Source organism: Triturus cristatus, chromosome 2_1 (genome assembly GCF_964204655.1).
Source record: "Triturus cristatus chromosome 2_1, aTriCri1.1, whole genome shotgun sequence".
NCBI lineage: Eukaryota > Metazoa > Chordata > Amphibia > Caudata > Salamandridae > Triturus > Triturus cristatus.
Window position 1 is genome coordinate 831,175,691 of NC_140581.1, and position 16,712 is coordinate 831,192,402.

Genomic DNA, 16,712 nt, shown 5'->3' on the forward strand with positions numbered 1-16,712 from the left:
GACGCACCTTTTTAAAGAACTCTACATCACAATGCATTTATAGTCCACAAACCAGCTACCTCTCCTAATGCTCGTTGACTTTCTGCTTGTCTTTGTTTTTATTTATTTATAAAGTTTTGTAGAGCTCGAACATGACCCTAGAGGGTATCTGAGCGCTTTACATGAGAGGAAGGCAGGATATAGTTGTGAGAACAAAAACTCGTCACACATTTGAGCAGAGAATAGTAATAGTCTTTGACCCTGTACAGCGCTAAACTGACTTTGTGCTAGGTTTGTGCATTTGTAGGTCACAGCAGAAGTGAAACTGAAGTATCTTAACAAACGTTGACATACTTTTAATATTCCCATTGTTGGAAGCATCACTGCTGACTGAGAAATATCCATCTTGTTGTTCATTATCTGCTTGATTGCAAGGAGAGAGTTGCAAGCATGTTTAAGGTGATACAGAGTGTTATTCATGGGCGCTGAAAGTGGGGGCGATGCAGCACCCCCAAATTAAACCATGCTGGAGTTCAGAAACTGAATGATCAATAAAGATGCCTTTGAATTTTATTTTTATCTGGTACATTTGCTGTGTAGGCCAAATGTCAGGCAATAACTTTCAGTAAATGGCTGTTCATTCTTTTAACATGGAAACTGGTGTTACTCTCTGTAGCTGCTAAGCAAGATGATTTTGTAACGTGAACTATGTCGCAATCTTGCAGGGGTGAAGTAGATGTCATTTTCTCTAACACATAATAAAATTGAAATGCCTGTAAATTAACTGTACAAATGTTTCAGACCAGACTATATCAGCTGATGGAAAGCGGAAATGAAGCACATTTATTTTGTAATTTTATTAGATTTTTAGAATGATTTATTCTGATGTTATTGAAACAAAGATTTCAATAGGATCAGAATAAATCAAGGCATACTTATCTCCTGTAATCCAATTTTCACACATTATCTTTCGTGCATTCTTATCAGTAAAAATCTGTACATCTGAGCAAATGTAGTGGCCATTTCAGTGGAAAATGTGCTGTCTGTAAATAATTGTGCGCTACTGCTATAGTAATATATTTACAACTGTGTTCTACAAAAAGCACCACCAGCTGCATACCACACCCTTACTACTGTCCTGCTAAATACATTTGTTTCGTGTGACGCTCGGAATTTTCCCAATCCCTACGACTTCAGTGATGTACCTTTGGCAGCATCACTCCCGCCCCAGTTGTTCCAGCACCACTGGTGCCATTATCAGCCTGCAGGAGACCTTCATTTCAAGTGATACATCTGGGTTAAAGATGATCTCCCCCAATGCCTGGTGAGACCTCTACGATTAAATATGGGGTAATTGTACTAATTTATATGGGGTGTGTTCTCCCCTTAACAGCACCTATCTTCATGCTGGATGACACAACGTAGCTCAAAATTGATATCCTCATTGCGGGGCAGTGTCTATGAACATAGCTTCAGGGCAGAGCTATGTATACCATGATGCATGATTTGCCATGACCTTTCTAAACCCTGACTATAGAAGGGCTGTTGTCTACCCTTGGAAGTAGGACGTGGCATCTTAAGATGTGGCCAATGTCTTAAGCACATTTGAAGCTAAAAAAACAACATGGAGGTCTGATTGTACAGGTGAATGAGCTGTGCGTGTATGATTAATGGTGAACCATATATCTCCGGCCATTTTATCCATTTAGAAGTGTTGGGGGCACCGTTTTGCTAAAACTGTGATGAATAGCGCTCCTGCTGCTGTATTTACAAGCTAATGTTTCAGGTTCAAGCTTGAGTGATTGATTACAGCTTGATGCTCTCACAGGGAATTGCACAAGAATGGAGCCTCTATGCATGGGCTAGTAATGGACTAGTAATCAATGTTGGCCATTAATCTGTTCTCGGCTTTGCTGTTTCCTCTATAGAGTACTCTGCTGAAGCTGTAACTTTAAGTAACATTCGGTCTTTAACTCTTGATTGGCGAATATGAAAGTGTTTTTTTAACTGTGAAACTTGTTCTTGTTTAGAAATGCGCTTCTGGACACGGATGGCTCTTCAAAAGTTTTAGCAATAATTCGACTGTTTACTCGAAGTTTTGTCCAGTCACACCAAAAGAATACGGTAAGGGTGAGTGAAGCAAATTATATTTAGGTATACTGGTCTAACACTGCATTAAGAATATTAGCAAAAACAAAAGGGACTCTGTTGTGCATAATTCCAGAATATTGAAATTGATGAATTTGAACGAGGCATTTGGTAACGATTTAGATAACAATGAAGTATATGGAAAAAGTTCACCTGTCCTGGGCTTAATCAGTTGCTGAATGTCTGTTTTTGCAATAAGAATATTTAATTACACTTTCGCCGCTGTCAGCACTTTTCAGATCGGTCATAAATGAGGTAGGCTTGTGAAAATGTGCAAATGTTTTTCAGAATGCTAGTCGCTCAGCGCTTCCTGTGATTTTGTTTTCAACGGCTCATTATCTGCCTAAATTATCTTAAAACGTTTGCTGAGTTTTATTAGCTGAACTAACATATCAAAACTGACCTTTGCTGAAATGTTTCTGTGGTTGGTTTCCAACCTTAAACTGCTCTGCTGTGTAGCCTTTGCTGGGTAATGGCCCCAACCAACAGCAGGTGGGATCAACACATTATCTCTTCAGTGCTCAGCGACTTCTGGATTTGCAAGATATCAAGTTAGTTTGCACAATACCCAGAGACCTCGACTTCAATCCCCTTTCCTACAGTATGAAAAGAAGGCTGGCCTTTCAGCTCTGCAGAGGTGAAGCCAATGTCTGCGGCTTGAAAAATTCTAAATGCTCATTCTGGCCCAGGTATCTCCCCATAGCCATCCAAATTCTATAACTTCAGAGACGTTTTAATGCAGGGGCAAAGTGGGCTCTGGCCCAGGGCCCCAGCCTTTCAAGGGGCCCCCTTACAGAGTCAGCTCCGTTCTCCAGAGTTTTGCCCTAATGACCTTGAATATTTCTTAAACAGATTATTTTAAATACTGTTTTCCTTTAATTTATTTTTTATGTACCTGATGTGTGAGTCTAGTACAGCCATTTTGCAGAGAAATGTTGTGTTTGTTTCATGAAATATACATAAAAAAAGTTTATTTTAAATCAAAACAAGGCCTAACATATAAGAAATGGGAGGGCGTCACAGAGTTTATTTGCAGTAATATTGGTGAGCTGCTGCTGTGTTACAATATTGAAAACACACATAACTATCCCTGAATATTAGATGTAAACACATTTAGGGCCTAATTTATGAGAAGTGATGCATCGCTGTGTGAAAACAGGGATGCGTCACTTCTTAGTGCGCCCTCCTTGCGACATGATGGATGCGTCATATTTACTGTATGATGCATCATGTCGCAAGGAGTTACAGATACGTCAGTATTTCTGACATATCTGTAGGCGCAAAAGTGATGCATTGCTGGGGTGTGTCTGAAAATAGACGCAAGTCCAGCAATGTGTCCTTTCACATGTGGCAAGCCCCATGTGAAAGGGCCTGCATCAGTCTTACGCCTGCTGTGAGGCAGGTGTAAGATATTGACGCAATGGCGTCCTGGAAGTGTTGCACTGAGTTCTCAAAGATTTCAATGTGCCATTTCTATAAGGCTTTTTGCGGGGGAAAACCCACCCTGCATACATTGTACCTGGTGCAGGTATAATGTGGTGCAGGCAGATCTTTTGGCCACCAAGAGCTCCAGTCAGGCGTTTCTGGATTATTTTATGTTATGTTAGTGGGTTTATAAAGCGTGACAGCTGCCCCAGCAAAGAGGCGTCCCGGCACTGACAGCAATGAGGTGACCAAGATCAGGGAGGGCCCAAGGAGGCCTACGAAGTGGGAAAGAGAAAGGTTTTGATGGCTTTCCTAAATTCGAGGTAATTATGGAGCCCCCACATGTGGGCCGGCAGCGTGTTCCAAAGGATGGCCACTCTGTTCCGAAAAGAACGACCTCCGGCACAAACCCTCCTAACCCGGGGGACCACCACCAGGTGTTGTCCCATGGAGTGGAGCTGGCAGGAGGGAACATAAGGTAGAAGCAAGTCGGTCAAAATATTAGGAGAGGCAAATTTCAGAACTTTAATGGCTATAGAGAGAGCCTTGAACTCAATCCGCCTAGCCACAGGCAGCCAGTGGAGACGGCAAATAGCGTTTGTCACTGATCAGGCTCTGTGCAGACCGAGGAGAGATTTTGCGGCCGCATTCTGAACTCTCTGTAGCCTATGTATTTCTGTCTTGTTTGCTCCCAGATACAGTGAGCTAGCGTAATCAAGTCTTGACATAATCAAGGCCCGGATTATAATTTGCCTGGTGGGGGCATCAATGAAGCCCAGAATGGGTTTGAGTCCTCGCAACAACCCAAAGCAGGTTCCCGCCACCTTTTTCGTTTGAGTCTGGAAGTTGAGGGAAGCATCCATCCAAACCCCTAAGTTCTTCACTGCATGCTTGGGGGAGGAGGCAGTGCCTAGGCTCTTGGGCCACCAGAGCTCATTCCATAGACCATGGTCTTTTCCTATCAACAACACCTCTGACTTGTTGGCATTAAGTTGGAGACAGTTGGCGGTCATCCACTCGGCGACTACCCCAAGATAGTATTGAAATTTAAAAGCATCCTGCTTAGAGTAGCTCGAGAGAGCCACCACCAAATATGTGTCGTCGGCATAAGAGACCATGGTCAGCCCTCTGCTCTTGGCTACTGCGGCCAGAGGTTGTACATATAGATTGAAAAGCAGAGGGCACAGGGAAGAGCCCTGTGGCACCCCTTGCTTGATGGGAAAGATGCCAGAGGTATACAGCGGAGCTATCACCTGAAACATCCTATCAGCAAGGAATGAGGCCAGCCACTTCAGGGCTGAACCAACAATTCCAACCTTCTCCAGGCGTCGCAACAGAATGGCGTGGGACACTGAATCAAACGCAGCACTGAGATCCAGAAGGATCAGTGCCGACTTCTGCCCAGCATCCAAAGCTGTCCAAAGATGTTCTGTCACCGCCAAGAGCGCCGACTCTGTGCTGTGGCCAGGGCGAAAGCCATTTTGGGAAGGGTCAAGCCTGTTGTTGGAATTCAGGTGGTCCGTGGGAAGGGAGTTAATATAATATTACCAAAGAAAACAACTTCAGTTTTGTCAGGATTGCACTTCAGCTGATTGATCTTAAGCCAACAGATCGAGCAGTATCAGAACAGCCTTGCCTGCCTGGTCCAGCTTACCTTTGACAAATTCAATCACTTCCATCAGAGCGGACTCCGTACTGTAGTTTGCCTTAAAACCGGATTGGGACTCAGGAAGGAGCTTCCCATCTTCAATGTGTTTTTGGAGGGCCTTGTTTACATGCTTCTCTAATACTTAGGAGAGGGCCGGAAGAAGGGAGATTGGCCTGTAGTTGGCAGGGTCCGTCGGTCTGGTGTTAGCTTTTTTTATCAGTGGGATAATCTTAGCATTCTTCCACAAATTTGGCATGTTACCTGAGGAGAGGGAAGCATTAAAGAACTGGTTTACCATGGGGTTTATGGTGGGAGCTAATAGGTTCAGGATATTCACTGGACATAGGTCGGTAGGAGAGTCGGACGTAATGCTTTGGAGAAGGGTCAGTGACTCTTCAAGCTGAAACTCAGGGAAAGCTAGTAAGATGGAAGATCCAAGAGGTAGAAGGTCAGTTCTTCCTCTGAGATGTTAGTGAAGGCTTGTTGGATCACGGAGATCTTTTTGTGGAAGAATTGAGCTATTTGCTTAGACCATACTTCCGTGCATGGTCCTTCCTTTGTACCGGCTTTTGGTGCGGTAAAGGATTTAACTATGCTAAAGATTTCCTTACTCTTATTTTGGGCATTTTCTATCTTGGTTTTAAAGAAGTTTTTCTTGGCTGCCTTCACAAGAATGTAATGAGCTTTTAAGGTGTCTTTATACACCTTCCTGGCCTCCGGTAGATAAGATTTACGCCATTTCTGTTCCATTTTTCTACAATTTCTTTTGCTAGATCTGAGGGAATCGTTAAACCATGGAGCTGGTGGGACCAACCTATTTGAGGAGCGGGAAACTACCGGTACCGCTGCACCAATGTTGGTTCGGAGCCATGAATCTATTGAGAGGGCGTCCGAGTCGGAGCAGCAAGACAGCTCTGGTGAGGAACGACCGAGGGAGTCTGCTAACATCGGGATGGATATTTTATGGAACGTCCTGTAATTAGGGACCCTCTGCCCTGCGTTAGCGCGAGGGGCTATGGCAGAGTTGAGAATGATGAATTTTAATAAGAGGTGGTCAGACCAGGTAATGGGAAGAGGTAGGCTTACTGATATGTCAAAGTTGTGAAAGATTTGGTCTAGGGTATGGCCCGCTTTCATGGGTGGGCGAAGAATGAGATGGAAACATGTTGTAGGCCTGCAGCATCTCCAATAAGGAAATTGTTTGAGGGTCATTTCATTTCATTAAACTTTATTCGGTGTGTAGAAACAACCATAAAGGTGTACATAAAATATAGTACATCGCGAGTAGTTCATAACCTAGAAACTCATAAAAGGTCATTAAAAAGATAGTACAATTACATCAAATCATCAAGAATTCAGCGCTCCATGGGAATAATTATGCTTTTACGTATATTAAGTGCATTTATAATAAAAAGCGCCATGTTAAAACAGACCCTAGCATCGCTGAGCTCGGACAAAAATTTTGCTGCAGCAAGATGTGATCCACCAACAAATTCGAGCAAAAGTGGTTTAAGGTAGTAAATTCTGAAACCAGTATAAAATTTGCAAAACAACATAAAGTGCACTGTGCTCTGTTTACTTTGTCCATCGCATGGGCACGGAAACGTGTTTGAGGGACAGGTTTTCATTATGGGAAAAGCAACCAAATGATGGACAATACCCAATCTTAGTCTAACTAGGACAAAACGATGCATGGGATTGTGTATATAGGTCAGCTAATCCTGGAAGCCCTCTACTTGGTTAAGCGTTAGATAAAACATAACTGATGGTTTCTTATTCTCACTAACTAGCCGGGTTTACCTCCTAATATTCATATATAAGTTTTTCTGATGGACAATTTACTAAGTGATAAAACTTGAAGGGGGTTAGTCTGGATTGACATATTAAACATTTTGCTATACACAGAATTAATATAGCTTAGCCAAGGGATCATGATGGCGTTGTCCAATTTAAGACTGTCTCGGATATTTGCTTTGGTACAGCTGGTTTCGTCTTTGGACCACAGAGAATGCCAAAGCAATATGGGGCGTGATGCGACTACATCTGTGAGGTACTGTAGTCCGACTTCTCTGTGAAGAATCTCAGATGAAGCCGAGGTAAGCAGACAAAGTAAGCGTTTTAGGAAACCATTTTCCTTAGTCTGCAAAACTTTACTATTAAAATAACCCCATACACCAGCCCCATATGTTGCAATGGCTAAAACCCTTGCCTTATAAATTTCAGTCATCTCCTTAACTGGTCTGGAGCCCAGCTTATCAGAAAATCTAAAAATGCCATGTGTACTTCTGTCCATTTTACTCTTAACATTAATGAGTTCACGAGTCCAGGAGCCATTATCAGAGAGGGTAATGCCCAAGTAACAAAATGAATCAACAGAAGCCACTGGTAATTTATCCAAAAGGAATGATCGACCGTGGACCCACATACCATTGTGTAAGTTTTACTTTTGTTAATGACCAGTTTCCGTGCATGAATAAAATCCGCAAAAGCATCAATTAGACATTGAAACCCCAGAGGGGTCCTGGCCGGCAGGACCGCATCATCTGCGTACTGTAGTACCGGAATGGGGCGCCCATCCACTTGTGGGACATCAGCATGGGCAGTTTGCAAAGTCTGATCCACCCCATTAATAAATAAAGAAAATGAAATAGGGGCTAAAACACAACCTTGTCGAATGCCATGTTTAACTGCAAAATTATTAGTGCATTCTCCCAGAGAACCGTTGCACTATAGGGGACCCCCTTTAAAGGTTATACTTTCAGGTTAGGGAGAAGAGGGGACAGAACCAAAGACCACTAAATATGCTCCCTCATAGCCTATCTATTCCTTACATCAAGGACTTGCTCTCTCTTGAGCTATCTCATGCATATAATCACAACAGTGACACTTGACATTTACATTTTCATTACTTTTATTATTTCATTGCTTTATATATTTTATAACATTTCACTTTTCTTTTTCTTTTTATGTATATCTTTCTTTCATTCAAATAGAAAAAACTGATTATGAAAATTCATACAAAAAACAAAATCACCACAATAATTATATAAAATTTCACATGCACAAATCCATTTAATAGAGAAACAACCCCTGGACTAACTTCAATAAATACATCCATATCACAGCCATTCGAACACATATATACTCTCACAAACTTCATACAACCAGCATCTGAACAAGGTAGAGGTTATGTGTGACGCAGAAAACCTCCACAACCAAATAGATTTGTATGTTCAGAGCACAAGGCTCAGCATAAGGTCAACACGCATTTCGGCGGTATATGAAGAGTAGTTAGACCACCTTCATCAGGACCTTTCCAGATACCCACATCAATATCACAGCAACCAGGGGACAGGGTCAAAGGATTTATGGAAAATTGACAAATGACAGCTATTCATATAGTCTCATTATAAGCGAAAGAATCCTCCCTTATTCTCGGCAAGATCTGCCTATATTTCCAAGGCAAGTTCCTTAGCAAATGCATAGTTTCAATATGTATTTGTCCTGGGGCCCAATGCGCGAGGAAGCCAAGCTTTTTCCAAAAGTTGTTGATACGCAAGACCATAGAAGACCTTCTAAGTTTTCTTTCATCAATTTGTATTCCTCAATCGATTTTTTTCTTCCCCCACTTATATCTGTTAGAGTTTCAGAGTTGTTACACGACTCATGCATTCTGCTTCTCAAAGTACGGATGTCTGCACACAATGGCCCACAGTTCTCCAATTGAGAACCATAATTGCTTACCAAATTCTCGTACAGTCTGGCCAGGAAGCTCACAATTCGTCTAGAGCAGTGGTCTTCAAACTTTTTTGCTCGGAGCCCCCCAAAGCGAAATGTTTTGGAGTCAGGGTGCCCCTGCAAAACTTTATGGCAAGGATCGGAAAACAGGAGATGCAGGGCTGAGCGCAGAGGCAGAGCTTTTGAGATCATATCATGGATACTTTTTTTTGTGGCTCATAATCCACAATAAATGTGAAACATATAATAGGGAAAATCATCAAACAATAACAGAAATTGACTAAAAACTGTTCTCTCCATAATATGGTTATTGTGGGCCCCTCGCACTCCTGGGCTCCAATGCTACTGCACTTACTGCACTAATGATAGCTGAGGCCCTAAGTAGAAGTCTACCCTTCTCTGCCTCTTTCACAACTTACCGACCATGGCCATCACTCCAATCTTGAATCAGGTTATCCATCCCTTTTTTGGTTTTTGGAGGGAGGACCTGGCCCAAGGGCATTGGAAAACTTTACAAAAGCACCATATACATTACACAAACACTAGTTCATATTCATTCATCATATATTTTTTTTATTTTAGGCATTGGACGATTAAGTGATTTGAGTTGCGCTGACATGAGGACCTGAACTAGGTTCCAAAGTAGGCAGCTCTCGCCATTAGGCTACAACTCCTCCCTTTCAGAAAAAAAGAGCTCCAGCGTGTTGCTCCCACCTTTTTGCAGCAAAGGTGCTCTCATCTCTATATGAAATGTCCTTTTCAAAGCTTGACTAGTATGCTTTTTGCTATATTTGGGTATTAAACCGGTATTAATGACGTGAAACCTATGCCCAGATAGTATTTACCAAATGTAAAAATGACAAAATAACAAAATAAATGTATGACAAAATGTGCTGTATAACATCACACAACTTTCCTTTTCTTGACACATCATTTAGTCAACCCTGCCACATAATTTGGTCCTCCCCTGCCGCATAATTCCGGTGAGCCTGGCTTTAATTGGCCTCATGACGCTGGATCCTATGCAACTGGTTAAGCAACACACACAAAAGCTGCTGAGGAGCTAATATATGCTCTAACTGTTGGAGTCAGAGTGCTTTTTACCACAGGCATGGAAGTTGTAGCTCTATAAATACACTTGTTACTATTTCCCATTGTGAAAACCAGGATTCAAATCGGCGACTCTCTGGTAAAACAGAAATCTGCAGTTATTGCTTTAGCTAACTGAGGTTTATAACGTATGACAGTATATTTTCGAAACATTTGTTTCATTTGCTTTGTTTTTTCATTTATTGTGTGTATGTGTTTTTTTTTATATGCAATTATCCGAAGCTGAAAAAATTACATAGTTATTGGCATACTGTGTTTAGCCATGAGCCCAACTCACTGATTGTGCCCCGGGAAACATCAAGATTACAGTTGCAAACTTTTTATGCAGTTTAACTTCTGCATATAAAAGAAGACAGCCTGAGAACGCGACGGCTAAACGTTGCTGCTTCCAGGCCATCTTCGTTTACAATTCCTTCCTTGCAGACGCAGTTGCACTCCCCTTGGAATGCAGTCACGAACCCCCAGTGGGGCGCGCCCCACAGTCTGAAGACATGTGGTCTAGGGGCACCCATACCAAGCAAGGTAGTCCAAAGAGTGAGGTGATCTATTAGATCAAAAACGCTGCTCAAGTCAGCGAAACAAAGATATAATCTTACACCTTTGGCACGAGTATACTTGCCTATAAGCAGGTCAAGATTCACGCATTGCTCGATAGACCCTAGGGTTTTCCGGAAACCAAACCGCGCAGGTGAGAGAATTGAACAGTCCCAAGCCCATTCTTCTAATCTTTTCAGTAATACCTTGCTCATCACTTTAACAGACGAGTCTGACAATGAAATTGGTCTGTAATTTTTGGGGTCTGATTTATTGCCCTATTTATGAATATGAGCTATGATAGATGCACCCCAAGTAAGAGGAGGAGTTAATTCTGCAGCCATATTAAAAACTCTAGTTAAAATTGGTGCCCATAAACTAACATTTTGCTTAAAAACATCCCCTGGTACCCCATCCAGGCCCGGTGCTTTCCCCCCTTTGCTTTCATTCAGTGCCCAAACCACTTTCTGCAAGGTATTTATGTATTTATTTGAAAGGTTTTATATAGCGTTGGCTAGACCCGGAAGTATCAGAGCGCTTTACATGAGTATCAGACCATAGTTGCAGGTTAAATCGTTACAAAGGTTACACAGTTATTAGAGCATAGCTACATAGTTACATGTTCAGTCGAGACATACAATAAGGGCATATGCGTAAGGGAAAAAGCAGGCAAGGGGAGCGATTCAGGGGGGAGGGGGTAGGAGATGGGGAAGTAGACAGCGAATGAAGGAGGGAAAGAGGAGGGGGAGGGTGAGAGACACAGCATGAAAGAAGAGGGGGTAGGTTGACGGGGGCACAAACCGGTAGACGGGTAAAATCTGCGTCCAAAATCCAGTAAGCTGTGAACCCAGGGGAAGTGGTATCCTTCCCCTAACTCAGATGCGAGAGGCTCCCTTTGAACAGTGGACTCTCTAAGAGAAGTCTCTGAGACTCCAAGGCCTACCTACTGGATCCTTCCCCAAAAAGGGGAGAGGGAGTGCTTTGGCAAGGGGCGCCCTACCATGCCTCAACTGTGAGTGGCTCCCTTAGCGCTGTGGACTCTCTCAGAGGGATCACTGAGACTCCCGAGTATAAGTAGTTGGATATTTCCCCAACAAGGGGAGAAGGAGTGCTTAGTTAAAGGGCACAAGGGACAGGGGGCTAGGGCGCGCTGTAGGCAAGGGGAGAGATTAAGGTGGGAGGGGATAGGAGCAGAGGAAGTAGACAAAGAATGAAAGAGGGAAAGCGGTAGGGGAGGGTGATAGAGAACATGAAAAGAGGGGGGGAGGGTGTTTTACGCAGTTGACTCTCTCAGAGGGGCCTCTAAGACTCCAAGGTCTACCTACTGGATCCTTCCCCAACAAGGGGGGAGGGAGTGCTTTGGTAAGGGGTGCCATACCATGCCTCAGCTGTGCGTGGTTCCCTTGACGCTGTGGACTCTCTCAGAGGGTTTACTGAGACTCCAGAGTAAGAATAATAGATCTTTCCCCAACAAGGGGAGAAGGAGTGCTTAGTCAAAGGCAACAAGGGACAGGGGGCTAGGAGGAGGGTCGGAACTGGCAGGTCAACAGAGGGGGAACAAACGGCAAAAGAAAATCGCATTAATTACAGAAAGATAACACCTACAATACCCGGATAAATTAGCGATCCAGAAAAAGACAGGATCCACTAAAGGCAAGGGTCAGGGAGGACAAAGGGAGGGAGTCAGTGAGCTGAAGAGTCCCACTAGGAAGATCCGTGTTAAGCTTGGTAGATTTCGCTAGGTCGTGGACCACTTCCAGCTTCCGGAGTATCATGTCCATTGTGCTGGTACCTTCACCTTTAATATCCAGAGGTAACAATGGATTTATCAACTGGCCCCTTTTTAGAGTGGGCACCGATCCGGCTACAGGAGGATTAAAGATACTAGTGAAGTGCGCCACCCATGACTCACAGGTGACATGCCAGGAAGTCAGGAAGGGAATCATCCTTTAAAAAAGACGATTTAACAGTGTCCCAAAAATAACTTACTATCCCTTATCTCCGCCGCTTGAGTCAGTTTTTACCAGGCTATTTCCTGCAATTCTTTTTTCCTTGCTAGAAGTACCTCTCTATGTTTAAATCTAAGAGATTCAACCAGTAGGCTATCTCTAGGTCGTTGGAGGGTCTTTTCCATTGTCCATATGTATATTGAAATCTCCCAGAATAAGGCAGTTGTTGTACTTTAAGTCCAGGGAGGTGGTGGCTGTATTAAGCGTAGTAACAAAATTTCCAATTGCACTGAGAGGTCTGTAAATCAGAAAACCAGCTATGCTATGATTGGGGATAAGGTACAGCGGAAGCCTAAGGACTCTGCACCCTCGATGTTTTCCATTGGGATGGGAGAGCAGTCTAGTTTTTTATTGTAAATTATGGTGACACCGCCCCCCCTTCCCACTCAGTCTGTCCCTCCAAAGGATTTTATAACCCGTAGGGATGGCCGAGGTGATAGTAGGGTTGGAGGCTTCAGACAGCCAGGTCTCAGTGAGAAATAAAAGATCAGGCTGCTCGTCTAAAAGTAGGTCATAAATGTGTGGTTCATGCTTTTGCATAGAGCAACAATTTAAAAGGGTGGCCTTTAAGTCCTCTGTTTTCTTATTGTTTTTACACTTATTGTTGCATGGAAGGATCTTGGGTGCGAGTTTCCTGGGCTGGAGGAGAGACCAGTTGCACTTATTGCATCGAAAGGCTACCTCCAAGCTCGTATCAGCCGCTGTACACTGACATAATGGTAGCCGCCTAAGGCTAAGCAGTTTTCCCTATTGTAATATAGTGGAAGAAACTCACCGGAGGGGAACTGGGCAGCACGGCTGGCACCGGACGCCTCCGCGAAGCTGACGGGCGCAGACGGGCTTGTCTGTTTGCATCGGGAATATATAGGCTAATGCCTGTGATGCAAACTGGATCACTAACGCAGCTGAGGAAGCTGAGGAAGCGGAAACTGCGTGGGCGGAAGTGAGGAGCCCGATAGTAGCCCTAGCCCTCCGCACAATCTGCGTATAAGCCGTGGCGGACCAGGACTGGAGGAAAAGCGAGTTGCGAATCGGAGCAGCTAAGGAGGTGTAGGCAAGCAGAATCAAGTAAAGTGCAAGTGCGCGTAGGTAGGAGAAATTGTTAAAAAGCACAGAGTAATTCAGCCACACATATACAATTTAAAAAGTATTAAAAACCTGGTAGCAGGGCAGGATACACTAAATCCTACCACTGTCAGCTGTGTGCGTCCGTTTGCAGCGGGAATATACAGGCTAATGCCTATGATGCAAACTGGATCGCTAACGCAGCTGAGCAAGTGAAAACTGCGTGGGAAACAGGAACTCAAATTGGATCATAAATTCAAAGCTGTTCTGAAAAGGGGCCCCCAAAATATGTTTGGCCCAGGGCCCCCAAAATCCTTAAGATGTCCCTGTATAACTTCGCCCCACTCCAGTCGGGGAAACATGACATTAAATCCTCAATTTTATGGCAGAGGCCAAACTCCTCATGTCTCGTCTAGTCTCCTCTCTTCTTTTGTCACCACTTGTCTCCTCTCTTCCCTAAACATGGCTTCTTTATGAGGATCACACGTCACCTGCCTGTGCTAACAGGAGTAAAAACCTAATAAAAGCTGTGCACCTGGTGGATAAGTGTACCGTCTTCCTGGTGGACCAGCAAACGTCAGGTTTTCATCCCTCATAGCAGCTCCAGCTCTCTGTGATAGCCTTGGGCATCAGAGGGAATCACCCACTCCTCTCCTGAGAGCGACAAAACTCCGTAGGATCTCATTCACCGCTTCAGAGCTGGCGGCTTTCTTCATCCCAGTGTTTTCTGTTTTTAAGACAAAAGAAAGTTGCAGTTTCAATCTCCATTTGAATCAAGACACAGCTGCCCAGTCTGCGGATCCCTCTGCATAGCTTATAATAAATGTTCACTAAATACGTCGTCTGGTGTGGCTACATTTGTAGGGTGACCAGATTTTGAGAACCAAAAACCGGGACATTTTGCAAAAATAGAAGAAGGACTACAATTTTACATCAACGGGGCAGCACAGAATGACAACTCTTATCAGCATAAGAGGCACTAAGAAAATAAATAAAATGTAAGTTCTAAAACCAGCATCATACCTGTTAATCAAATTGCTTACTTATAACAGCTGCTAACTAGCACAGCTTAAGTACACCCAAAAAGTGCCTCTTTCTGGTTTCAGTCGACCCCCCTCTAAAAAACTGGGACATGAGCCATATTTGCCGAAATCTGCCTCGACAGCTGATGGAAAAACGGGACAGTCCCGGCGAAGACCTCTCTGTCTTTAGTCAATACTAATGTATCTGGTTGGTTCGAGATCTGTGATATGCTTCTTTTTTCTTTAAAATATAAATCTGTTTATTGATTTTCAGATTACAGAACTAAATGAACTAAGTGTGTGATATGCTTCTTAAATTTTGAAATTCCTTGCCTTACATTTTTTCAGGGCGAGGTTGTTGTGATCTTCGATTTAAAAAAATTGAAACCACAAAATAGAAAACAGCAAAGAAAATATTTCAATGTATTTATTAATATATTTTTCTTGTTTTTTTTGTTGTAAACAACAAAATTGCAATCATTACATACATAACAAGAAATAATAGACTTAGGGCCAGATGTAGGTGGCTAAATACCGGTCGGTAACGCCGAAATTCGTTAAATATCTGCGTTACCGACCGGTATTTAGCCATGTGCGAAGTAGGGCATACCGAATGCCATCGCAAATAAGGAATCGGTAAAAATAAGGGAAACCAGTTACCGATTCCTTATTTAGCGATTAGCAGACACCAAAACCCCTAAATACTGAATCGGTAAATAATAAATCCTTAAATAAACGCAAATGCGATGTACCAAAAATCGATAATTTTCGAATTTTCTGTATTTAAGAGTCGCTAATTACCACTGACTCAAAGCAGGTGGTAATCAGGTGCACTGCATATAAAAGCCCCAAAATGCAACAATGTGAACACAATGGCGGCCCTCTACGTGATAGCAAGGCGGCTACGTTTGCGAGCAGCAGGACTGAGGATCTGGAGACTGGAGGAGCGCGTGTACAGACTGCGTGTGACACTGTTCCAAATTACTGAGGCTGAAATACATGAGAGGTACAGGCTACACCCCCAAACCATCCTAGAACTGATACGGGACCTGCACCCACTCCTGGAGCATCAGACACCAAGGGCGCATGCCATACCAACACATGTTCAGGTGCTCTGTAGCCTGCACCTACTTGCATCAGGAAGTTACCAGGGGGTGATAGCTGTGGCAGGTGGTGTGTCACAGAGTTGCCTGTCCCATTTCTTCAACTCCTTCTTGGATGCCATGATGCAGAGAATGCATCACTACATACGCTTCCCCAGCACACAGGCGGAACTGCAGAAGACAAAGCTTGATTTATACCAAAAGGCACAGTTCCCACATGTAATAGGGTGCATTGATGGGACCCACATACCAATCTGCCCACCTGCAGCTACAGAATACATATACCGGAACAGCAAATCTACGCATTCCATCAACGTGCAGGTGATATGCGATGCGGACATCATCACTGACATCGTGGCCAAATTTCCAGGGAGTACCCATGACTCCTACATATTCAGGAACAGTGGGATCTACACACGTCTGGCTGGGGGTGAATTTGGAGAAGGATACCTGCTAGGTAAATCAATCTGACACACGCTGATGTGTACCTTGGATGAATGTGTTGGTGACTCTTAAGAATGGCACTTCCTTTCCCATTTAGGTGACAGCGCATATGCAGTGCGGGCATTTATCCTAACTCCATACCTCAACCCTTCCACCCCAAGTGAGAGAAGATACAATGTGGCACATAAAAGCACGCGCAACATTGTGGAGCACACCTTTGGACTTCTAAAAAGCAGGTTCCGTTCTCTCCACACAAGTGGAGGTGCACGTCAGTACCGCCCCATCATCTGCTGCAAAATAATAGCAACATGTGCCATGCTGCATAACCTAGCCACAAAGAAAGGAACAGCAGTGGAACTAACTGATTCTGAGGACGAGGGTGAGGACTGTCCACAGCCAGAGCACAGCGCAGCAGGTGTGGCAGCAGCACCAGATAGGAGGCACAGACGGGCTGAGATAACACGCAACTATTTCTGAGTAAGTAAGG

The 16,712-nt window shown here is 43.7% G+C and overlaps 1 protein-coding gene across 2 annotated transcripts in view; it reads left to right on the plus strand.

Annotated features, from left to right (window-relative positions):
• Positions 1–16,712, plus strand: part of FANCC (FA complementation group C) — a 1,034,531-nt gene that overhangs the window by 720,914 nt on the left and 296,905 nt on the right. Inside the window, exon 10 of one of the 2 annotated variants that reach the window (XM_085632903.1) lies at positions 2,010–2,109. In XM_085632903.1, coding sequence (XP_085489029.1) covers positions 2,010–2,109 — 100 coding nt within the window. The remainder of the gene's footprint in view (positions 1–2,009; positions 2,110–16,712) is intronic. The other variant, XM_085632904.1, reaches the window with a different exon arrangement.